This window comes from Sycon ciliatum, chromosome 13 (assembly GCF_964019385.1).
Source record: "Sycon ciliatum chromosome 13, ocSycCili1.1, whole genome shotgun sequence".
Taxonomy (NCBI): Eukaryota; Metazoa; Porifera; class Calcarea; order Leucosolenida; family Sycettidae; genus Sycon; species Sycon ciliatum.
Genome location: NC_088655.1, coordinates 20,230,066 through 20,252,893, shown reverse-complemented (window position 1 = coordinate 20,252,893; position 22,828 = coordinate 20,230,066). Strand labels below are relative to the sequence as shown.

At 47.6% G+C, this 22,828-nt stretch overlaps 2 protein-coding genes across 5 annotated transcripts; one reads left to right on the top strand and one right to left on the bottom strand.

The window, feature by feature from the left end:
• The first annotated feature begins 7,834 nt into the window (after positions 1-7,834).
• LOC135829603 (rho GTPase-activating protein 42-like) lies at positions 7,835-12,177 on the top strand. 4 transcript variants are annotated; one of them, XM_065342000.1, is made up of 4 exons: positions 7,835-7,993; positions 8,471-8,618; positions 10,612-10,711; positions 11,571-12,177. In XM_065342000.1, the coding sequence occupies exons 3-4, from the start codon at positions 10,659-10,661 to the stop codon at positions 12,082-12,084; spliced, it is 567 nt and encodes a 188-aa protein (XP_065198072.1). In that variant the 5' UTR covers positions 7,835-7,993; positions 8,471-8,618; positions 10,612-10,658; the 3' UTR covers positions 12,085-12,177. The 4 variants fall into 4 exon arrangements, with proteins under 4 accessions (XP_065198072.1, XP_065198069.1, XP_065198070.1 ...); XM_065341997.1 differs by having other exon boundaries at positions 8,465-8,618; XM_065341998.1 differs by having other exon boundaries at positions 8,447-8,618.
• Positions 12,178-13,363: 1,186 nt separating this feature from the next.
• LOC135830025 (uncharacterized) lies at positions 13,364-20,737 on the bottom strand. Its single transcript, XM_065342412.1, has 7 exons — positions 20,126-20,737; positions 19,532-19,646; positions 19,006-19,139; positions 17,468-17,614; positions 16,511-16,657; positions 15,337-15,392; positions 13,364-14,296 (listed from the first exon to the last, which is right to left on the bottom strand). Exons 2-7 carry the CDS (start codon positions 19,569-19,571, stop codon positions 13,849-13,851), a joined length of 972 nt encoding a protein of 323 aa, XP_065198484.1. The 5' UTR covers positions 19,572-19,646; positions 20,126-20,737; the 3' UTR covers positions 13,364-13,848.
• Between the last annotated feature and the right edge of the window lie 2,091 nt (positions 20,738-22,828).

Sequence of the window (22,828 nt, the reverse complement as noted above, 5' to 3'; positions counted from 1 at the left end):
AGAATCACTGCAGTACCGTAGACAATTCATTAGCCTAGTTACATTGCACAAGTTTATTTTCAAATACCGGAACACCTTGGCTCAGTTCAGTTTTAATATTTCCCGTAGTGAGAGACGCCCCAACAAAATTATCCTCCCCAAAGCCTTGACAACATCCAAATCACTTTTTTTTATTCAAAACCTCCCTTTTATGGAATTGTCTCCCACCCACATTGACTTGGGAATCTTCTGTCCATGTATTCAAGAGAGAGCTGCGCAAACATTCTTGTCAGTATTCAGGTCTACTCGCTGGCATGCCCTTACCCTGTTCATCGTAGCCCCCCCCCTTCCCAATCTGTACTCTCTTGTACCATCATCCTTCAATGCGACGGACCCCACGATAGGCGGTCAGCCTTTGGGTCATCCTAATACAGTTATTATTATTATTATTATTATTGGAGAAATAATTGTATTCACTGGTTATAAAATAGGTTAAGACAAACTCACAGAATAAATACCATCGGTCCCTTGTTTATTATTATTATACGCATTCCCGCGGCAGCGTCAACCAAGCAGTTATGCTTGATCCACACGTTCGCTTATGCTGGACATTGAAACAAAGCAGATGTAGACAGCTCCTAGAGAATGGGGCTCTACAAAACCAATGATCGAAGTTAGTCCTTCAGTAACATGGAGCGTCATAAAATTGGTCTCATTGGAAAAATGTCATCACTATTGTCTCCTCATGTAGCATCATGGTCAATGGGTGGCCAGATAATTATACGTATGAGGTTGAGTTGCCAGATAATTATTAAAAGATTCAAATAGTAATATTTTTATAGAATGGTTATTATGAGTTTATAAGGGTGCCATGGCTGTTTCTACTCGTGACGAGGGTGTGCACAAACACTCTTCACCAGCGCGTTCCATGCTGGACGGTCCACAGCAATCCGCTCCAGACGGCGCAAGTCCTCAACACTCCGCAGGTGCCCATTGTTCGACTGGGACAGATCGGTGTGGAGCTTTATTGGTAGTGTCACCCTCGGCCTCCCACGGTACCTCCCCTCGGGTGCCTGAAAGTATTGCTCCATGCTCAATCGTGATGGCGTGTCCTTACCCAGGCGAAGCACATGCCCGAATAGACTCCAGCATTGGTGTTCGTCCTAAAGAGGTTCGACTGGATATCATTCATACTCACCAAAAGATGTGTAAGATTTTATTATTATGGAGTGCCTTGTTTATCTCTCAGTACCTCCAACCATAGCCTTGCCCCTTTTATCCTCGGGATCAGTGTAGTTGTTGGAACGAGGTGTCGGACTCAACAATGTATTTGTTTACATTTTAATACATGTTTATTGTTCCTCCTTTGCTGTGTTGTTTTAGAAAATCGTGGACTAACAGTTTGAAGTCATTGAACTACTTCCAAAAGTTGTATCGACATCAACAGGGTTACGATTTCAGTGCAATATGATGCTGCATCATGCAGGATGACCTTATCACGATACCCCATGATTATAAACTATTATAAACACAGAATCAACAAAAACATCTGCGACACGCACCTGGTTACATTTCTCAAATAAATCTGATCGAGGGTGGGGAAATCTGAAATATCTGAAAGGCAAGACAATTTTATGACAGTCATGAAATTCTGCTACAGCAACATGCACAGAATGACCTCCGTATAAAAAAAGTATCACCACGGTCCACCACTACTCACATGTTTCCCCGCAGAAGAACATGCTAGTGCCATTTTCTGCAAGAAAAGGCTTGCACATCAATTAAATCATGCGCTGACCTTCTTGCACCCTCACTGATGCTCATCTTCAACAAATCATTGTCCGAAGGCCAGCTGCCACCGAGCATGAAAATCGCCAACATCACTCCCGTCTACAAAGGTGGTGACCCCAGTCAACCCACCAACTATAGACCTGTCTCTTTGCTCCCTATAGTCTCCAAGCTGCTTGAGCGTATCGTCCATGAGCAACTCAGTCAATACCTGGCTGAACATAATCTTTACCCTTCCTGTCAATTTGGCTTCAGACGCCAGCACTCTACAGAAGATGCTCTCACAATGGTTACAGACAAATTCCTAAGAGCCCGAGATGACGGGCTGTCAACTGGCGCTGCTTTCCTGGACATGTCAAAGGCCATTGACAAGGTCCAGCATCAGACACTTGTCGAAGACCTATTCCAGCTTGGAATCTCCGGCACAGCCCTGAACTGGTTAAGCGACTACCTCTCAAATCGTCAACAACAAGTCGTCATCAGCGGCGACAGCAGCTCATCTTTCACATGCTCAAGTGGGATTCCCCAAGGGTCTGTACTGGGACCACTATTGTTTGTCATATATGTCGGGGATGTGGCCAGTGAAGTGGCTCAGTTTGCCGTCCAGGTAACCCAATTCGCGGACGACATCATGCTACACGATAGCAGGAAGGACAAGGTAGTGCTGTCACACAACCTGTCTTCAGCCATCACCCATCTCAGCAACTGGCTTGGTGAGCGCAACCTAATCCTGGATAGTCGAAAAACACAAATATTGTTTATTCCTGCCAATCGTCATGACGACAAGACATTGAATGTGCACTGTGCAGCTACACTCCTCCAGCAAGTGACAAGCGCCAAGTACCTGGGCTTGCATATCGATGACGACCTGAAATGGAACACAATGGTTGACCATTTAGCCAAGACAGTGTCCTCAAAGATTGCCATTCTCTTCCGCCACAGGCAGTGCCTCCCAATGCCATGCCGCTCAACCTACTTGAGATGTATAATTTTACCCACATTCCAATACGCATGCAACAGCTTTTCCTCTTCCCTTTCCTCTGCACAACGTGATCGTCTTGAGAAACTTCTCAAGCGAGCTGTGCGTGTTGTCTGCTCTGCTCCCTTCCTGTCTGCAACTTTTTTTTCTTTTCCCGAGGATCATATCTGCCGCTGCCACACGCAGCCCTTCATATCAATGTCCCGCTCTCTGGAATAAGTTGCCTGCATCTATACGGTCACTGAAGAAACCAGGTCAATTCCGGACCGCTCTCTTACCCCACCTGAAAAATTCACCGACTTTACAATGCGTTGCTCACTGATCAAATAATTATGCAATCTTTCCTCTGCTAGCTAGCTGCTGCCTTAAATCCTACTCATTTTTTCTATTTTCTTTTTTTCTTTCTTTTTAATCTTTTCCTTACATTTGTGTGCCTGTAACTTAGTCGATCTCATGTAATAAGGCAACACTGCCTGTTTGTTATTCGACGTTAAATAAACCAATCCAATCCAAAAAATGCGTATAATACGGTATTGATATGATGTGAAGGCAATCATTTACATATTGCTGTCCCTCCAGAAACTTGCGGAGACATTTCGGAAATATCGCGGAAAAAGTTGCGATAAAATTGCGGAAATTGCGGCCGATTTGGTACTTGTACTGTAGTGGTGTACGATGTACGAGTCGTACAGCATAAATCATGCATGACAAAACAGAACGTGTGCTGCTCTGACTGTGTTCAACTGCCTGACAGGAGCTTGCAAGACAGCTTTCCTCCATCCTCGGACAACACTCAACGCGAGCCTTATTTTGTGACTTGTCAGCCGCTGATTTGCCCAGAAACTTCTCCATTCTGGTGTCGATCTCACAAGTAAACTACTGACGAGCTTCAAGAACCAAACAACATCGAAGAAAGACTCGAATATCGCGGTTGCTTTTCGAAATATCGCGGTGCTTTTCAAGTATCAAGGACAGTTTTCTACAATAACGCGGATGATTTTTCAAATATCGCGGATATCACGGACTTTTGTTCAAATCGCGGAAAACAACGCGGCCGCGGAATCGCAAGTTCCTGGAGGGACAGATAGGGCATTCCATTGATTGGTGATAGAAAACACAAAAGAAATTATAGCAATAAAAACTGCTTTATGGCAGTTTTCTAAAAAAAGTTATTGTGTTCTAGTCCATGGACCCCGTCTAAAAAGTAAGAAATTAACGAAATATGATAGCTGAAAATTAAAATTTCACACAAAACCTCACAATAATCACACACAGAATGAAAAGCTACATGAAGAAGACCTTTTCCCCTCGTGATCCTCTTTCCTATGCATGCATGTTGCCAATTGTTGGTGCAAAACAAGTTTAGTGTTGAAAGCAGCATTTCAAGTGTTGTGATTATTGTGAGGTTTTGTGTGAAATTTTAATTTTCAGCTATCACATTTCGTTAATTTCTTACTTTTTAGACGGGTCCATGGACTAGAACACAATAACTTTTAAATTTTTAGAAAACTGCCATAAAGCAGTTTTTATTGCTATAATTAGAATCGCGATCACACTACACATGTGGGGAGAATTAAAATTCAAACTTCATTTCGAGCGTCAAGTGGTAATCTCCACGAACGACGTCAAATTCCTTCACCTTGTGGATCGCCAACACCTTCAGTGCAATCCTTGCAACCATCCTTATGAGTTTTGGTGTTGTCCGTGGCCAATTAGCTCCTCGATATTGAGATAAAAAATCAGTGATTATCAGCGTCAATGGCGTATCCGCGTCAAATCCTGTTTGGAGCGGAAAAGCGTGGTACGTTCTTGCTTTTTTTTGGAGCGTCAACTTTCGCTTTTGCCGCTCTGGCGGCAAGTTACTATGGAGATTCGGATTATAATCCTAGGATTATTTCGATTTTGCCGCAGTCTGACCAGGCCCTTAGCCGGCATAATCCGCCGGTGCCTACTGAGAGCATGAGGCCTTGAGGGGTGAGACAAGTAGTTAAAGGGGAAGTATACCCTAAAATCAAATTTTCACCAGTTGTAGTCTTCTGGGTGCTGAGTCGAATGGTCTTGGTCCGAGGAAGCTGAGACGCTCCCTTCTTGCTTGAATCCCAATCGAACTCGCGCACTTCCACCGAAACTGGGTGACTGCGCCCTACTAGATGGGGATTTGTATGCAAAATGTCACTAAAAGCGCCATTTCGTTCTTATAAAAGCACGGATGACCGCGATTGGCCCATATGTTGTAGTCTTTTGGACGCTGAGTCGACTGGTTTTGGTCCGAAAAGGCTGCGATGCAGCGTTCCTCCTTTATTCCCAATCGAACATGGTTGAACAAGCGGTCACGTGCTCCTGCGTACACCAGTCACCTGGTCACCGTGCCTGCAGGGTACAACTTACTAGCCTGTTTGACCTTTTTTGGGTGCAGTCCTGTCACTCGAGTTGAACTCGAGTTGAACCTTGGTGTGAAAGTTGTTGCCTGCTGGCGTGGTGAACAGGTGATTTGGGCACCCAGGAGCACGTGACCACTTGTTCAACCATGTTCGATTGGGAATAAAGGAGGAACGCTGCATCGCAGCTTTTTCGGACCAAAACCAGTCGACTCAGCGTCCAAAAGACTACAACATATGGGCCAATCGCGGTCATCCGTGCTTTTATAAGAACGAAATGGCGCTTTTAGTGACATTTTGCATACAAATCCCCATCTAGTAGGGCGCAGTCACCCAGTTTCGGTGGAAGTGCGCGAGTTCAATTGGGATTCAGGTAGGAAGGGAGCGTCTCAGCTTTCTCGGACCAAGACCATTCGACTCAGCACCCCGAAGACTACAACTGCTGAAATTTTAATTTTTGCCTTAACTTCCCCTTTAAGTACAAGTACTGGCGTAGGTCTACGCCAGTACTTGCGCGTGTACTTCGTTAGTTGTACTTGGACAGTTGTAGTACTACAGTCGTCCCTCTCTAATCCGGCACTTTATAATCCAGCACCCTCGATAAACCAGCACAATTTTCAGTAGCCAAAATGTCCTCTTCATGCACATTGCAGCAGTAAATCAGATTTGTTAATCCAGCACCCTCCCTAATCCAGCAGATTTTCGTGGCACAAATGGTGCCGGATTATAGAGGGACCACTGTAGTAGGATTTTTTCGCTGTCGGCAAGCGATGACACATACTCAACCTTGGACCAGGCTTGGTAGACTGTCTACAAGGCCTCTCTGTGACTGTCTCACGACATTAGGGAGGTTCTGCTATACGTGAAACGTAGAGAAATCACGTAGAGAGCAGGTGTCTGGGTTAGAGTCTACGGCTTCGCGTGTTTTGGCTCCAGATTTCTACGCGGAGATGGGGTTCTCTACGTTGTGGCACACGCAGAGAAAATGCGTACGGATTTGCTGGGTATCGATCAACTGCATGCAGAAAACTGCCAAATATGGAAGGGGAAATTCCCTGTACACATTCCACGTGACTTCTCTAGGTGAAACGTAGAGCAGAACAGCATTTCTTTACGTTACGGGAACGCGAAGAAAGTTCGCGTGATTCTTTGCGTCGCGTTCCCAAAACGTAGAGCAGAACCTCCCTATTAGCTTCCAAAGCTTACGAGACCAAGAACACAGGCCTAGTCAGTAGTGGTGAATCCCACACCTCACATTGTGAGAATCAACACTGTTTGGCCGGTCGCAGTTTGAATGGCTACATGTACGTGTACGTTGTCGATTATCACATACACTCGCTCAGTGGTGCGAGTCGTGGGTACTCGAGGGCAGACAGGTGCAGGGAGGAGATAGGGAGCCTCGCGCCTTTTCGGGACTGTCACTTGGTTGCTTGGGACGCGTGATCTGGTTGTCTAGCTCTGCAGACAAGACTGTCACTGTGTCAGTTGGTTTGATACACCAGCGCGCTAAATCGGTCCGTGGACTGGTGCCAGTGGTGGACTGGTAGGTCCCTGTCGACATGTCCTGGACTTACTACAACTACAAGTACCGTATTATCTCTAATACCGTACTGGCAATATATGTTGCTGCGTAACGCGTAACGCAGGGGGGGGGGGGGGGTGCGGCGTAACGCGCGACCAGGCTAGTGCGACAAATTTTCGTTGAGTTCGTAACGCGCGTCCGGCGGGGTGCGGCGATCTTTTCATTGCAGTTTGCACTGCACAAGGAAAAATGATGCGGCAAAAGCAAAAAAATGATGCGGCAATAGCAAAAAGTGATGCGGCAATAGCAAAAAAAGGACTGCGGCAATATAGAAACCTGTGTAACGGCTCCTGTGCGACTTTGCAAGTAACGCCCTGCGTGCGGCAAACATGTGCCAATGTAACGCTTCATGGCCTCACTGCGGCAACATATTATATTGCCAGTACGGTATAAGCACAGTCTCCAATGATAGCACGTCTCCAATAATAGAACACCTTGGGGCGGCATTCAAAAAATAAAGTGCTCAGTCTCCATTATAAGCGCACTGTGTAAATTCATTATCTCTACCGGCGAAAAACCCTGAAATGTGTGTGTCTGACATGAATTTGGCATAGCAACAAGCCTCTGAAATGAAGTTGAAATAATAATGGAACAGTCTCCAATAAAGGAACGTCTCCAATAATAGCACGGGGAGGAGGTACATCGAAAAAATAAAGGACCGTGCTTATATTAGAGATAATACGGTATCTCCACGATCATGGCAAGTAGTCGCCTGGTAGATCTACATTCACACAGAGCTAGCTCCGGGACCGGTACTACATGTATACATGTAGAGTCTACCACAGTCTACAGTCTGCAGTCATGTAGATCTAGTACTACACAAGGTCGTCTCTCTGTTTGCAAAGCTCCACCCAACCTCCCCCCCCCCCCCTCCACACCAGCTAACGATGTCACGTGCGTAATGACTTGTAGCTATTAATTAAACGAAGCGCAACCAAGCAGTCGGATCCCCTACACTACACTGTACATCCTAGTCTACAGCCTAGTACAGGCTACTGCAATTATGTAGGTCCCCATGCTACACAAGACAAGTGCAGTGGTTGAGAGGCAGCTCACACTCGGTCATCAATGGTCATAGAAAAGGTATAGAGAGCAGAGTTGACCGAAAATTTCCCCTGGTGCACAGTCATTCACCAGAGAGGTTTTTTCTCTCTTTTGTCTTCATTGTTGTCATCATGTCGCTTTGATACCGACGCCCCTTTGTAGTGTTGCTGGAAAGCAGGCGAAGGCAGCAAGGCATTCAAAGCTGAGGTAGCGACGGCAGTTCGACAGTCTGTCCGGGTGACGGTAAGTAATTAGTTCGTTCGGTGAATCAAGCACCCCGTTGGAGTATTGCGCTCTAGCATAGCTTGGCTTGGAACAGCGGTAAGCACGAGCCGTTCTTCCTTCCCCGTTTCTCTACCTTCGGCTGTGGGTCGATGTGAAGCGATAGCACACTCCTAATGGCTGCATTGAAAGTTTTTTTGGCGACACAACGATTGCCTTTCAAATCTACGTTCCGGTTGGCTTCGCTGCATGCATGGGGATAGTGATTGAATGAATTTTCATTTTGACAATCATTGTTAGACCTTGCCATGGGTTCACCTGTGTTTGAGAATGTGTTGGTCAACCCAAGGGAATGAATCATGTGAATGCTTAATTTACAAAGTTAGTTGCCGCTTTCCTAGGAGAGTAGGTCGATGCTTTTTCCGCTTCTTTGTGGTTGTATTTCGATCCAATACACCACACCACCACTTGTAGTTTGTTGTCGTGCACTAGGAACAGCTCAGTGAAGAGGATTTACGCGTGCAGACGACTCGTGCTAGTGCGTAGGGAACCACGGTTGCTGGCAATCGCATTCTGCAACAGAACATTTGAACGATTACATGTACTAGTACCTGAGCAGCCGTCCCATCGGATGTCGAAGAACTAGGTGAGTTTCATTCGTGGCACAAACTGTCATCGCCCAACGGGGTGATCACTGTGGATGTTATTCATTCAGTCATTTGCGGTGACACAAATCCGTTTCTAACTTTATTTCATGTTTTCACAAAGCTCAGAAAAATGTTTCCATTGGATTCAGACGGTCCTGCATGTCTGAGGTATGTGGACATTTGTCAGTCCGTGGGTGTCCCTCAAAGGCACGTTAGATCTAGTCCAGAAAGTTTGTTGAATGACGTCATACACTGTGTATGTATGTACACATGGCACGAAGAGTAAAACATGTTAAAAGCTCCCAAGAGTGGGCAACACCTGATACCCCTTTACGGGGTTTGCAGGCGGCGAAAACTCACATCACGTGGTGTGCTGTTCCTGTTGTACCTTTCCAGCACATTTTTAGTGAGCAGCGGAGTAATAAGATTATCACTCCCTGACAGAAAATCCCTGTGATTATGCACTCCCCAGCATGCTTATGGCAGACAGTAAGATTGCGCGCACGCTATCCTTCGTTCTACGTGCAGTAATACGAAACGTATATGAAACACATGACGTGAGTTCTCGAAGTCGGAGACCCCATGTGCAGCGAGGCACACTCTTGGGAGCTTGTTTTAGTCTTTATGGTACAAGCACCTGCATGCTCTGTACATTCCTCCAGTTCATTATTTCTACATTCCGTACTTTCCGGAGTGTATGCCGAACAGGAGTATAAGGCGCACCCAGAATTTATCATAAATTACAGTACACACACATGCACACACACACACACACACACACACACACACACACACACACACACACACACACACACACACACACACACACACACACACACACACACTCACACACACACACACACACACACACACACACACACACACACACACACACACACACACACAGAGACACAGACACACACACACACACACAGACACACACACACACAGACACACACACACAAACACACACACACACACACATACATATACACACACGTGCGCGTGCACAGGCACATTCTCGCTCTGTCTTTTGTCTGACAATGGGCGTCAGTTGTACTTTGTAAGTAGTGGGTATTGAAGCACAAGTGCCACTGACTAGCCACTCTCTAAATCACCATGATTGGTCTATTTTGCTACCTGCGAGGGACTGAAGCACACATGCTGTTTTCTACTGTATGATTCAGAGAATTTTGCCACCCGAGTACCAGACCATACATGAGTATAGTCCCATGTGAAAGGTGCAGTCTAAGAAGCGTCGGCCCATGATATATCTCAACTGGGATCCAGTTTTTACTGAGTCCACTATGATCTCGAATGAATACGGAAAGTGGTGGCGTGGCCCTGCTGCTCAGCCGACCTTGGTGGTCTCGGCGTCTGCACAGGCGAAGCGCGCCAAGAAAAATAGAGAAGGAAATAAGAGAGAGGGAAAAACAAGACGAGAGCAAGACATGTATACGGAAGTGCAGCGCCCAGTTTTGTCCTTTCCTGGTGTGAATTCGCAGCCATTGGCTTGTAAATGGGAAAATTGGCTACAAGTACTAGCAAGAGTCTTTGACTGACTGTTAGTCTGTCTGTCTGACTGACTGGTTGACTGTCTGCCTGTCTGACTGATTGACTGACTCTGTGTCTGTCTCTTTGTCTTTGTCTGTCCATGTGTTTGTTTATGTCTCTGTGTATGTATCTGTCGCTGCCTGTCTGTCTGACTCTCTCTCTCTCTCTCTCTCTCTCTCTCTCTCTCTCTCTCTCTCTCTCTCTCTCTCTCTCTCTCTCTCTCTCTCTCTCTCTCTCTCTCTCTCTCTCTTTCTTTTTTCTCTCTCTCTTCTCTTCTCTCTTCCTCCTCCTCTCTCTCTCTCTCTCTCCCTCTCTCCTCTCTCTCTCTCTCTCTCTCTCTCTCTCTCTCTCTCTCTCTCTCTCTTCTCTCTCTCTCTCTCTCTCTCTCTCTCTCTCTCTCTCTCTCTCTCTCTCTTTCTCTCTCTGATACGACTGAAGATGCTGAAGTGCAGGCCGCAGCCGTCCGCAGCATCCTGCTGTCGGCAATGCCTGCCAAGGAACTGGCCGTTCTCACGTTCATGGTTCAGCACCTGTACCGGTGAGGCAACGAGTAACGCATGCCTCAAAATTGTAAAATTTTATAATCGAATCCGTTCGTGCGCCGAATATTTCTGTATGGACGGAACTGTCATTCCATTGCTTAGGACCTTCTGGATCAATAAAGGGGACATACGCGATATGAATTAGTTTTACTTCAAGCGGATGAACAGAAGTGGCAGTCACAGTCCTTGTCACGGAAAGAGAGAAGCATGAAACTGGTGTTGCTTGTATCTATGCGCTGCACGGTTACATGCATGCCGATGTAGTCCCCCTCTGAAGAACCCTGTGTACGCCCCTGGATCAACTAAGATGTAGTACTGACTAAACCACTCTATAAGGGGCCATCCGTAAATATAAATATTTATTTGAAACGAAAACTAGTCATTTGGGGGGGGGGGGGGGGGGGGGGGTTAGCGCCTGTTCGTTTCTCGAAAAATATCGATGCACAGTTTGTATTTGTGGGCAAGTCCAGAAAAGAAAAGAAAAAATATCGATGCTATGCATCGTTTGTATGTGTTCGTTTCTGAGGGAGGGGGGAGGGAGTGAAGAGAAACGACTAGTTTTCATTTCTAAATAAATATTGGTATTTACGGATGGCCCCTAAGGAACGGATTTGTGGTGTGAATTTCGAAAAATGTCAGATGAGCTACCCGACCCCTCAAGTAGATCGTACTTCGGGTGACTGACCGTACCACGCTAAAGTACTTTCCGACTGGTGTCGCTCGAGGCTGCTTGGCCCTGCCATATTGTGTCCACCTGGTGATGCTTATCATTTTGCTACTGTTGATGGTGCTGCTGGCGCTGCTGCTGCTGGTGCTGCTATTGTCACTGCTACTGCTGTTGTTCTGTACCTGCAGTGTTTCGCTGAACTCCCAGGAGAACAAGATGACGTCACGCAACCTGAGCATCGTGTTTGCACCCAACTTCACACAGCCTCCGCTGGACAACTTCTCGACGTCGCTGACCTCCTCACTCAGCCAAGTGGTTGCTCTGATGATCTCGCAGTGCCACCTTGTGTTTGGTACCACCGGCTCTGCTGCAGGGCGCACGGGAACAGGCTCAACGCCAACGAGAGCAGCGCCTTCCGCTGGACTTAGCAGTGCATCCGCTGCGAGCTTGACCAGCGACAGCGCTGCTCGTGGAGTTCCTCTCCCAGCGTACAAAGTCGTATCTCTGTCAAACCCAGGCTCTCGGCCACCATCCGTCACTGATAGTCATCCATCCATCGCTACAGCTTCAACCAGTGCAGGTTCCTCGCCGAAGCTACCAAGACGGAGTCCGTCGCAGAAATCCCCGGCACCTTCCGCTTCTGCGAATCCCCCTAAGGAGTTTGAGATGTATGGCAGGACTCCTGTATGGGGAGCTCGATAGCGGAGGAGGCAACATGCGCTGCCGCAGTGCGTGTGTATGTGTGTGTGTGTGTGTGTGTGTGTGTGTTTGTGAATGTGTGTGTGTGTGTGTGTGTGTGTGGGGGGGGGGGGGGGGTACATGGTGTGTGTGTGTATGTTGTGCATGCTTACATGCTTACATGCTTACGTGCATGAACATAATGTGCACGTGCATAGAGTGCGCACCATTCGATACAAGTCATGATCTAACAGATAGTAAACCCCGAAAACCAGTATCTTGATATAGTAGCAGAATTTCTCCGCACTTTCTGATCCTCTCGTATCCTCAATCATTTGTTTTTGATCGTCTTGCTACTAACAGACCTTTGCAGTCAATTTGTGTGAAAAGAGTAAACACTTTACGGTGGTTGAGCATGCACGATCTTCTAATGGCCATGTCAAAGTGTCCGGTGATGAACTGTGATGCGAGGCGGTCACTGTTCAGTTGTTTGATTGCCGTCACGAGTGCTCGTCCCACCTTGAATACGAATTTATATTAGACGCTGCCGATTGCTGGCTCTTCGGTGGCTTTCCTACGTGTGTGCTGCTTCAAAGGTAGCCTGTTGTTCAATTTCTCATTCCCCACCGATTTGATCTATCGATTCCAACCAGTACAGGGACAAGTACGAGTGCAATGATTTGCGATTTCCCCCAGTACACTCAGCCACTCCATTCTGCGTCATTAACATTGTTATGCATGGTATCATGATGACATCATTGGTGATGTCATGGCAGTATCACCATCATCTTCATTGCCAATCAATCACAACCTCTATCACCATCACAATCATTTCTATAAATATTATTGCAAACAGCTCCAGCTCGTGTAAGCTATTTTCAAATACTGTCGACCTTGCCAAACGAGGTCAGTGTCTTCACTGCCTGGCCGATGTTTTACAATATTGTTCAGAACAACCCTGAGACCTTGCTACAGTGTGTGGTTGTGGTGCGTGTGTGTGTGGGGGGGGGGGGGGGCACCAACATATTCGTGAACGGCAGTTCTCGACCGGGGGGGGGGGGGGGGGGGGGGGGGGGATGCATGTGTGTATGTCCTGGTAAGGGTTATTGTGAGCGTATACCGGTATAGGAGCAACACTGGTTACGCTGTACTTTCCACCCTCTGATTGCGTCTTGTCGGCACTATCTACCATGCACACGCTTACGTTAGAAGCCCCATGCTGTGCTGTGAACTTGTGTCAACTCGTGTGCATGTGTGTGCCTGTGTGTATGTTAAGTTTACATGCACAGCTTGCATGACGTTTGGTTGAAAAATGGCGTATAAAATTTCAATCCTTATTGTACATTTTGACTCAACAGTATCCTGGTTGCCCTAGGCTATAGACAATAGGTGTGACTGAGACAGTTGTCCTATAGACAATAGGTGTGACTGAGACAGTTGTCCTATAGACAATAGGTGAAATTCAACCTATACTGTACACCAGGGCAGACTAGTAGGTGATGTGGCCCAGGACTTGCACGGTCCCGACTCCACGATGGCACCGTTCAAGACGCTGGCGTGCAAATTGATACGTATGCAAAATTACCTCCCGTACAGTGCGCACTATAATATTATTGATATAGTTCTAGGTGACAGCAGCATGTGCCATGACATCAGAAACAGAGCGACGAAACCGGCAATACGCTCTGTTGCCCAACTATAAACGTACAAGTAACGTTACAAGCGACTGTTCAAAGTCAGAGTACTGAGTACATTCTCCGGCATCAAAAGACCGGAAAACGTTCGAGCTTACAGATGTTCAACGCTACCAAACGACATGCCATTCTTGGAGATTGGTGATAGCGGGGACAAGCTTGAGGAGTCGGGAGAAGCGGCTCTTTCATCATCACCGCCACCGTCATGACCTCCGTTGCGGTTTTCACGGTCTCCCGCAGCGGTGGTGGCGGCGGTGGCGATGTCTCTCCCGACCTGCCGCTCATCTTCATCGCGTAGGCGTCGCACGTTCGTCAACTCCTTGCTGAGGTCGGTCATGAGGAAGCGCAGCTGCTTGACGACCGTCTCCAGCTCCACCACGCGCCGATTGGCGGAGAACAGGTCAGCGCTCACGATCTCAACGCGGCGTCGTTGTTGTTCCTGCTGCTGTTGTTGTTGCTGCTGACGTTGCTGATCGGACGAGTTACGCTCGTCGGATGTGACGTCGCCCAGCGACTGAGACCGTGTCGGATAACTGCGCAAGCTGAGCGAGCACAAAGCAAACAAAGGCACAGTAGAGCTGTGTTTGCCAGACCCACGTATCAAGCGGAATCCTGTATTGACCCAACACATTCCGTGCACCCAAGTGCTGTGGATCGAACGAATAAGGAATAAGAGACTAGAGTTTAGGAAGTGAGAGTACCACTATCGTCACCAAGAGTCCATAACCCCAAGTGTATGCAGCTCTGTACATGGGGATCCGCGCGGCGGAATTCCAACATTACATCAAAAATGACGTACACATTCGTTGCGCCTGTACTCCCTGGTTCCAAGCATCGCAGAATGCGGAGTTTTGTACGGCTGTGCTTCAGCGGCATGGCGTAATGTTGGAATTCCGCCGCGCAGTGGGCCTATAGCAGCCAGACCCCAGTTGCACACTCTTGAGGTTATGCACCAGGGCGTCACCGGACCCCTTCACAGGGGGGTGCACAGGAATTTTGCACAGGAAAATGTTTGCACAGGAAAACACGAAAAAGTTCGCTGATAGTGAGCTGGCCAGACGCTTTCTTTTTTCGAGAAGACAACATTTTGAGAGGAAACAGCTCCAAAGACTCTTCAAGTGTGGTGACCTGACTAACTTACTTGCGACCACACTGAATTATTTATTTCTTCTGTTTCAAACAAACACCCAGCACGCCGCCGTGCGTGTAGAGTCTAGTACAAGGCCAAAGGATGCAGCGCTGCGCACACGTGCCTAGTAATTGCTATTTAAAAAAATCCACGGTTCGCGTGAGACTCGCCGGCTGGAAGCCAGGCTTTCCGCATCCGTAGGAACACCACCACCGTTCAAGGTTCAAGGCGCAGATGCAGCTCCTAAAGCGGTGGGAGGTGAGTAGATCAGCTCAAGAATCAGCTAGATTCTACCAGCACTACACTTTTCATTTCGCAAAAAAACAAGGTCGAATTTTTTAGGGGGGGGGGGGGGGTGGGGGGGGGGGGGTGCACGTGCCCCCCGTGCCCATCACGAGTGACGCCCCTGTGCACTCTTGTCGTCACCCAATGTTACATACAGTATGATCTTACCCGTTTGTGTCCGTGGAAGCAACCAGGTTCAACTCATCCGAGTACAGCTGCCGCCACTGCATCGTAAAGCAAAACACAACATAACCGGTTGTGTATTACACATCTCGGCTTATTCCCGCAGAAGCCGATGTTAGTGCTAGGCTTCTATTTGCATCAGCATTATTTTCAGAACTGGTATTTCTAGATACAATTGGGTGAACTCACCCATTCCACAATACTCTGCAAATTTCCGAACCATTCTATTATATACAACGTTTCGGCCAATGGCCTTCTTCAGGTAGTCAATGATGTCCCTAAGGCTGCAAGCGAGCGGTTTAAATATGTGCCTGAATAAATATGGTATTTCTATGTAGAGCAATGTCGCGTATAAAAGTAGGCGCTTACGGCCGTATAAGAAGGGGTTCAAACCATGCTTCTATTCAAGTTATGCTTCTATTGGAAACATGCTTCTACGTCAACATCTTCAGTCTACACTGTACAGTGCACACATTGTCACGTATGTAGTGTGCAAGTAAATGATGCATGCATGCTTCTATTCAAATCGTGCTTCTGCGTCACGGCGCGCTTCGAAAAATCGGCTTATATTCGAGTCATGCTTCAATATGGGTCATGCTTCAATATGGGTCATGCTTCAATATGGGTCATGCTTCAATATGGGTCATGCTTCAATATGGGTCATGCTTCAATATGGGTCATGCTTCAATATGGGTCATGCTTCAATATGGGTCATGCTTCAATATGGGTCATGCTTCAATATGGGTCATGCTTCAATATGGGTCATGCTTCAATATGGGTCATGCTTCAATATGGGTCATGCTTCTATATGGGTCATGCTTTTATACACGACACTAGAGCATGTCAACACTGAAACCAGGTTACTGTGATGATATGTATCTTGAAAATCAGGCTTGCATTCAAAAACACGCACCCAGGAGAATGGTAGAAGAGCTAGGAGAATGAGAAAGAGAAGAAAGACAGTGGGACCATAGTCGTCGGGAATTGAACCCGCAACCTGTCGATTAGAAATCGACTGCACATACCACTGCACCATATGGGACACACACAACCACACAGGCACACCCACACACACAAAAGATCTATCACTATGAACGCTGGGCCTCGCAAGATATTTTAAACACACCACTGTTAAGAAAACATTCACATTCACACTTACCTTCACCACATCCTCTTGGAGTTGCTGAATGTGAGACTCACGACGACAGAGAAGTGCCTCAAAGTCGCAGATCTGCTGTGGAGTTACGTTACCCGGAGGTTCAGATGGCATGCCGTCAGGGGAGTAGGGCTGCTTGCAGCGTTCCAGCTACATAACAGTAACACAGGAGAAATTCTCGTTAGCAGTAACGTAGACAGAACGAACACACATAAACAGGTCAACCTAGATAGACACAGGCAACAATAATTACACAAAGGAGGGTAGGGAGGGGGGGGGGGGGGACTTTCTTACATTCTCGCCTCAGTATGTATGTGCTTCATCCTGGCTGTACAGCGGAAACTTGGTCTTCTCACCTGTGCTGTGGTGTGGGCTCCCATTGACACTTCTTCCCTTATTCGGAGCGAGAGGACTTACACCCTTTCAGCGGAATGCCCTGTATATACAGGGGCGTCGGAAGGTAATTTAGTGTGTACAGTCAGCCATCTGAAGTACAATTTACTCGTGGGGGAGGGGCTGCCGAGCCGAAAATTTGGGAAATTTAGAGCCAAAATCAGTTCATTTTATTGATTCACAAGGTACTTGGGGCAAATAGTGGTACGGTCAATACCGTAGTGACCGTACCGTGTGCGACGCCCCCTGATATAACTGCTCCTTTGTAGCTGGAACAGTATCATTGTTAAGTTACCTGATGATGGCCATGTGCCGAGGGGGGGGGGGGGCTAGCATTATCCAGCAAGCTAAATATATAAAGAGAGGAGAATGGGGGGGGGGGGGGAGAGAGAAGGATGGAGGGAAAGACAGTGAGAGTGAGCGAGAGAGAGAGATAGATAGATAGAGAGAGATAGAGGGAGAGAGATAGATAGATAGATAGAGAGATAGAGATAGATAGAGAGAGAGAGATAGAGATAGATAGATGAGATCTGAGAGTACGGCAACGAGAACACTCGTAGCACCTACCTGAAGTCGTAGCAAGTTGACATCACTCTCCAGCCGCTCGCGCTGCTGAATATCCAGTGCATCTTGCCTGGTGGAAACCTCTCTCAGCTCCCGCAGGGCAGCTTCAAACTCTCGGATGGGAATTGCCTGTGACACCTGCCTTGTGAACTAGAGGAAACGAAAACACCAAGAACCAAGGAGAGACCATGATGTAACTACCTTATAAGCAAGCCATTTAGAATTATCTGAAACATTTAATTTTATATTTGAGTAAGCGGTGAGCAGACAATTGTCGGTCACACTTCTTATCAATTATGTCGAAGAAAATGACAGTCACATACTATTGGCATTTATACGCTTACACACAACACGTGGTTGTCGTCTTCAACCTCAGCACCACATACACACACACACACACACACACACACACACACTTGTACTTGCTCACTGCCAAAGCTGGTCACGTGGGTCTCCCCGGGAGAGGGGAGAGAGACTCAAAATGAATCTTGGAAAGATGACTCAATAGGCTATTGAACCGCCCAACGGCCGACACCCCCTGAAATCCCCAAACTAGGGTGGATTTGAAATGATCCCACTTATGGGCTCCCCACACCTCAGTAAGTGGGTGAGGACAAGGTGCAGAAAAAGGATGGACGGCATCAGGGTATCCGTCCCGGGATCCAACTGCAGTTACCCCTGCCCCCAGTGAAGGTAATACTTGGTACTAGTGTGGGTGGCTAAATCAGAGTGGATCTGATATAAGCTTCACTAGCACCATTGATTACACAAGAGTTAATCTAGCCAGAAGCAGTCCATGGTCAACAGGTATGTATACTTCAAATAGAAAGTATTATGAACCCTGAAACCAACAAAGGTGGTAGGTACAACAATACACCTTCAAGCAGCCGAGCCCGTTGGCACCAGACCCAACAGTATCTAGCATAAGTGTACCCACCAACCGAACTAGCTGGGCACACACACACACACACACACACACACACACACACACACACACACACACACACACACACACACACACACATGCACACACACACACACACACACACACACACACACACACCCTGACCTTTGACGCCCATCGCCGGAGGCGATGATAGCAATGCAACGGCAGAAGCCATAGCAACTTGTGCTGGGATTGCACCATTCAACAGCTTGCAAGGCTGAAGAATTGACCATCATTATTCAGCCTGGTCTACACCATACAGCTATTTGAAGTGACTTTTTCTGGCCAGTGAATCCCTATTTTTGGTCTTTTTTTCCCCGCACACACCATCACACCACATACTTCGGCATGCACTGGCTGTTGGTAACCACCCAGGAGAATGAAAGAAAAGTCAGGAAGAGTCTGAGAAAGAGAAGAAAGACGTGAAAGACCATAATCGTCGGGAATCGAACCCGCAACCTATCGATTGGAAATCGCTGCACATACCACTGCACCATATGGGACACACACACACACACACACACACACACACACACACACACACACACACACACACACACACACACACACACACACGTTGAGACTAAAGACTGACCTCCTCATTGACACGCTTTAGCCGTGCATCACTCTCAGACACTCGTGTCTCAAGCTGCGGTATCACCTGCCCTTTCTCTCCAAGGTCCACAATCTCATGTCGAAGCCGATCACATTCCTCCTGGCCAGTTGTGCCTGTTGGAGCATTGTTACGAAAGCAAAAAAACAGGAAAAGACTTTCAGGGCGAGCTTATCGGCAAGGTGGAGATGAAATTTGAAAATGGTTTTCGGTGAATCTCTGGAGAATAGCCTTGTACGAACAGACACAAGTAAGTCGGAATTGCAATTGAGTCCAAATATCTCTCACTCTCTTTCTCTTTTCTCTCTCTTTCTCTCTCTCTCTCTCTCTCTCTCTCTCTCTCTCTCTCTCTCTCTCTCTCTCTCTCTCTCTCTCTCTCTCTCTCTCTCTCTCTCTCTCTCTCTCTCTCTCTCTCTCTCTCTCTCTGTCTCGCTGGCTCTGTCTCTCTCTCTTTCTCAATCTCCATTGAAGAACAGGAAACAAATGCATCATTCAGTTCACAACTCACACTGTGCAGTTAAGGTGTGTATGATACGGTCACGCCGCATCAGCTCCTCCCATCATATCATCCCGGGCGTGCAGCACAACCGAGTCAGTCTGCCGCCGCTCATCTTCTAGCTTGGCTGTCGACGGCAACAACCCGGCAAGGTCGAAGAAGAGGAACGGGAAAGTACACATCAAGAGAATAGGAACGTCAATAGGGCATGCTCTTTGCTTTATATTTATTACAACATCCCAAGACTCGGTGGAAACACCGGCCAATGTGAAGAGAGTGGGTGATTGCCAACCACGGCGAAAAATAAAAGTAAGGGGAGGGAAAAAGAAAGAGTAGCAAAATGAACAGCAACAACAACTCCGTAAAGAAAGATAATGTCTAATAAAAACAGGACGAACTTTAGACCGGCTACAGTGCTGATCAATGAAATCCAATTAAGCACGCTATTGGGTGCGGTGTACAGGGGTTACGCTATATTGTCTCATGAGTTGTGAACTTCCCAGGATGTTTTCGCTCCCCTTTTAAACAACACAGAGTGCAAGAAGCACTTTCAAACAAAAAATCAACTGCAGCTTCCACCTAGAATGGACACAGATCCTCACATACCCTTCAGCTGTTTGTTGACCTGTTCTAGTCGACGGCAGCGATCCTCCAGCCGGGTGCGGAATGCCTGCTCCAGCCTTTCCTGCTTATCTGTAGACTGCAGCAGGATGTAGTGCTGTTCGCGGATCGAATCGAGATCCCGCTCAAACTAAAGGTGCAAAAACAAAACATGCACGCATAATTTTATACACACCCATAACACACATAAAGCACCCACCTGTGCCCCCCCCCCCCCAAATAACTATAATTATATCCACGCCTGGGTGTGTGTGTTTAGACAGCATTGCTGGCATCAACCATACAACATCCACACACTCGTGTCAACTCACTCACACATGACACCATGCCCTGAACTAAGATGGTATAAACGCTGACCAGAAGTGATGTAGACAATTCATGTACACTCCTCTGTTCTATGGAGCTGCAGCCATGACAAAGAGAGCATTTTACCTTGTCAACATAGTACTGGCCATCAGAAGGAAGACAGAGATTAACGGCAAGGGTAAGAAGACACATAGGAGAAGAAAGCGAGCGAGAGAGAGAGAGAGAGAGAGAGAGAGAGAGAGAAAGAGAGAGAGAGAGAGCCGGGGGGAAGGGAGAGGGAGAGAGAGAGAGGGGGGGGGAGAGGGAGGGAGAGAGAGAGAGAGAGAGAGAGAGAGAGAGAGAGAGAGAGAGAGAGAGAGAGAGAGAGAGAGAGAGAGAGAGAGAGAGAGAGAGAGAGAGAGAGAGAGAGAGAGAGAGAGAGAGAGAGAGAGAGAGAGAGAGAGAGAGAGAGAGAGAGAGAGAAAGAGAGAAAGAGAGGGAGGGAGAGGGAGAGAGCGAGAGAGGGGTGGGGGGGGGGGGAGAGGGAGAGAGAGAGAGAGAGAGGAGAGTGAGTGAAAGAGAGAAAGAAATATAGGCAGACGGACAGACGGACAGACACACAGGCAGAGTGGATAAAGCAAGTCCCATGCTCGACAGTGTACACATGCTTTCTGTAGCTGCGCCAGTTTGGCTGTGAGGCTGGCAAGCTCCTGGCGCAATGATACATTCTCCTCACACAGCCTTAACTTGCTCTCAACAGCAGGCGGCAAATCCGAATCGGTCAGCATGCCCGGCAGCCCATCATCGGTGCCTCCCCTGCTAGCGAAGTCCGGCGTTGAACCTCTATGCGTGGCAGCCCCGGCTGCAGACGTCACATATTGAAGTGGAGCACGGTGATGGCTGTGGATCAGAGATGCAGCGCTGAAATCGGCAATCGAGTACGACGGGGCGTTGGCGACAAAGCGAGAGTCCTCGCCTCCAGGCTGTGCACGGGCCATGGTTCGGGTTCAGTTGCCAGTGCACTCCGTCTCACTTACTTCACTCTGCAAAAGAGATAACAGAAAGAAAGTGTGTCTGATGATCTGTCAGGCATGTAATCGACTCACGCGATCTGACGACCACTTCTAAATTTGAACACACCACACACCATGTTATCAGATGGAGATATGTGTGCAAGGAGACATACCATATTACACGTGAGTTCATTGCGCAGCACTGTAGGTGAATCCTGTGGCGTGTGTAAGCGTCGTATGATACAGTGCCGGCCAGAGAAATCCAACCTCTTGAATAAAGTAGCGCAATGTTAGAGTTCACAGACCAGTATGTGTAGTGCTAGGGGCTGCGTAGTGCATGCCCGGCAACGCTATTTTATTCATGAGGTTGGGTTTCATTTAGTGGCAACGCTGTAGTTTACCAGGTATGATGGTTACAGCATGGCATGCAGGAACACACACACACACACACACACACACTGTTTTCTTCCATACGGTGTGCCCTCCGCATTGCGCTACGCTGTTACTGCAGTATACATGTACATGTATACTGCAGACTAGTACGGTTGTGGACATTGAACTCCGCGGAGAACGTCAAGCGCTCACGGTGCGCTGGCCTTTCAGCCGCAAGCACTGCTGCTCCATTATTGCAGTGTATGAGAGAACTACAGTGGCTGTACTCGCTACGGCAGTAAGGGCGCCAGCCCCGGTCACTCCACCGGATTCCAACATACTGTGAGACCACTAATGTGAACGAACATTTCATGCTAACGTTTTAACGAATATATAAAAGTCGTTTAAAAACATTTGAAGTTGTTATGTGCAAACGATATGTCCATGTACAGTCATTTGCCGTTTCGAGACAGAATTCGTTAGAATTTCACCTCGCTAATCCACAAAAATCAGGAGGTCGTTAACATATTTTGGTCTTACAGTACAAGGCATTAGTACGCATGGCTAAGATACATGCACTAAAGACCAGATCACCGCTCACCGCTGTACTGGTTCAGTGCCACCGTGGATTAATATTGACAGTAGAACCACTCTATCATGATGTACTCAGGGGTCTCAGAATCGGCGCGGCAGGTTCGGCCAAAGACGCACCAATGATTTCGCCTGCAGAACCCTGAAGCAATAACGTATGGGCTATTTGGGCCCAATTTTCAAAGCGATCTCCAACGGAGAGAACCCCCGGACCACCGCCTCTTCATAGCCGCACCAATAATACTTTCCGACGCCCTGGTACTCCATACATGTACCAGGCGCTAAGCCTGTCTTCAACAATGGCCCTAGCCGTGGGCCGGTGAGCATACGCCATAACCAGATAACACCCGCCTCAGTTCAATCACACCCGTACACACGCACACACACACACGCGCACACACACATCCAACCCCCCCCCCCCCACACA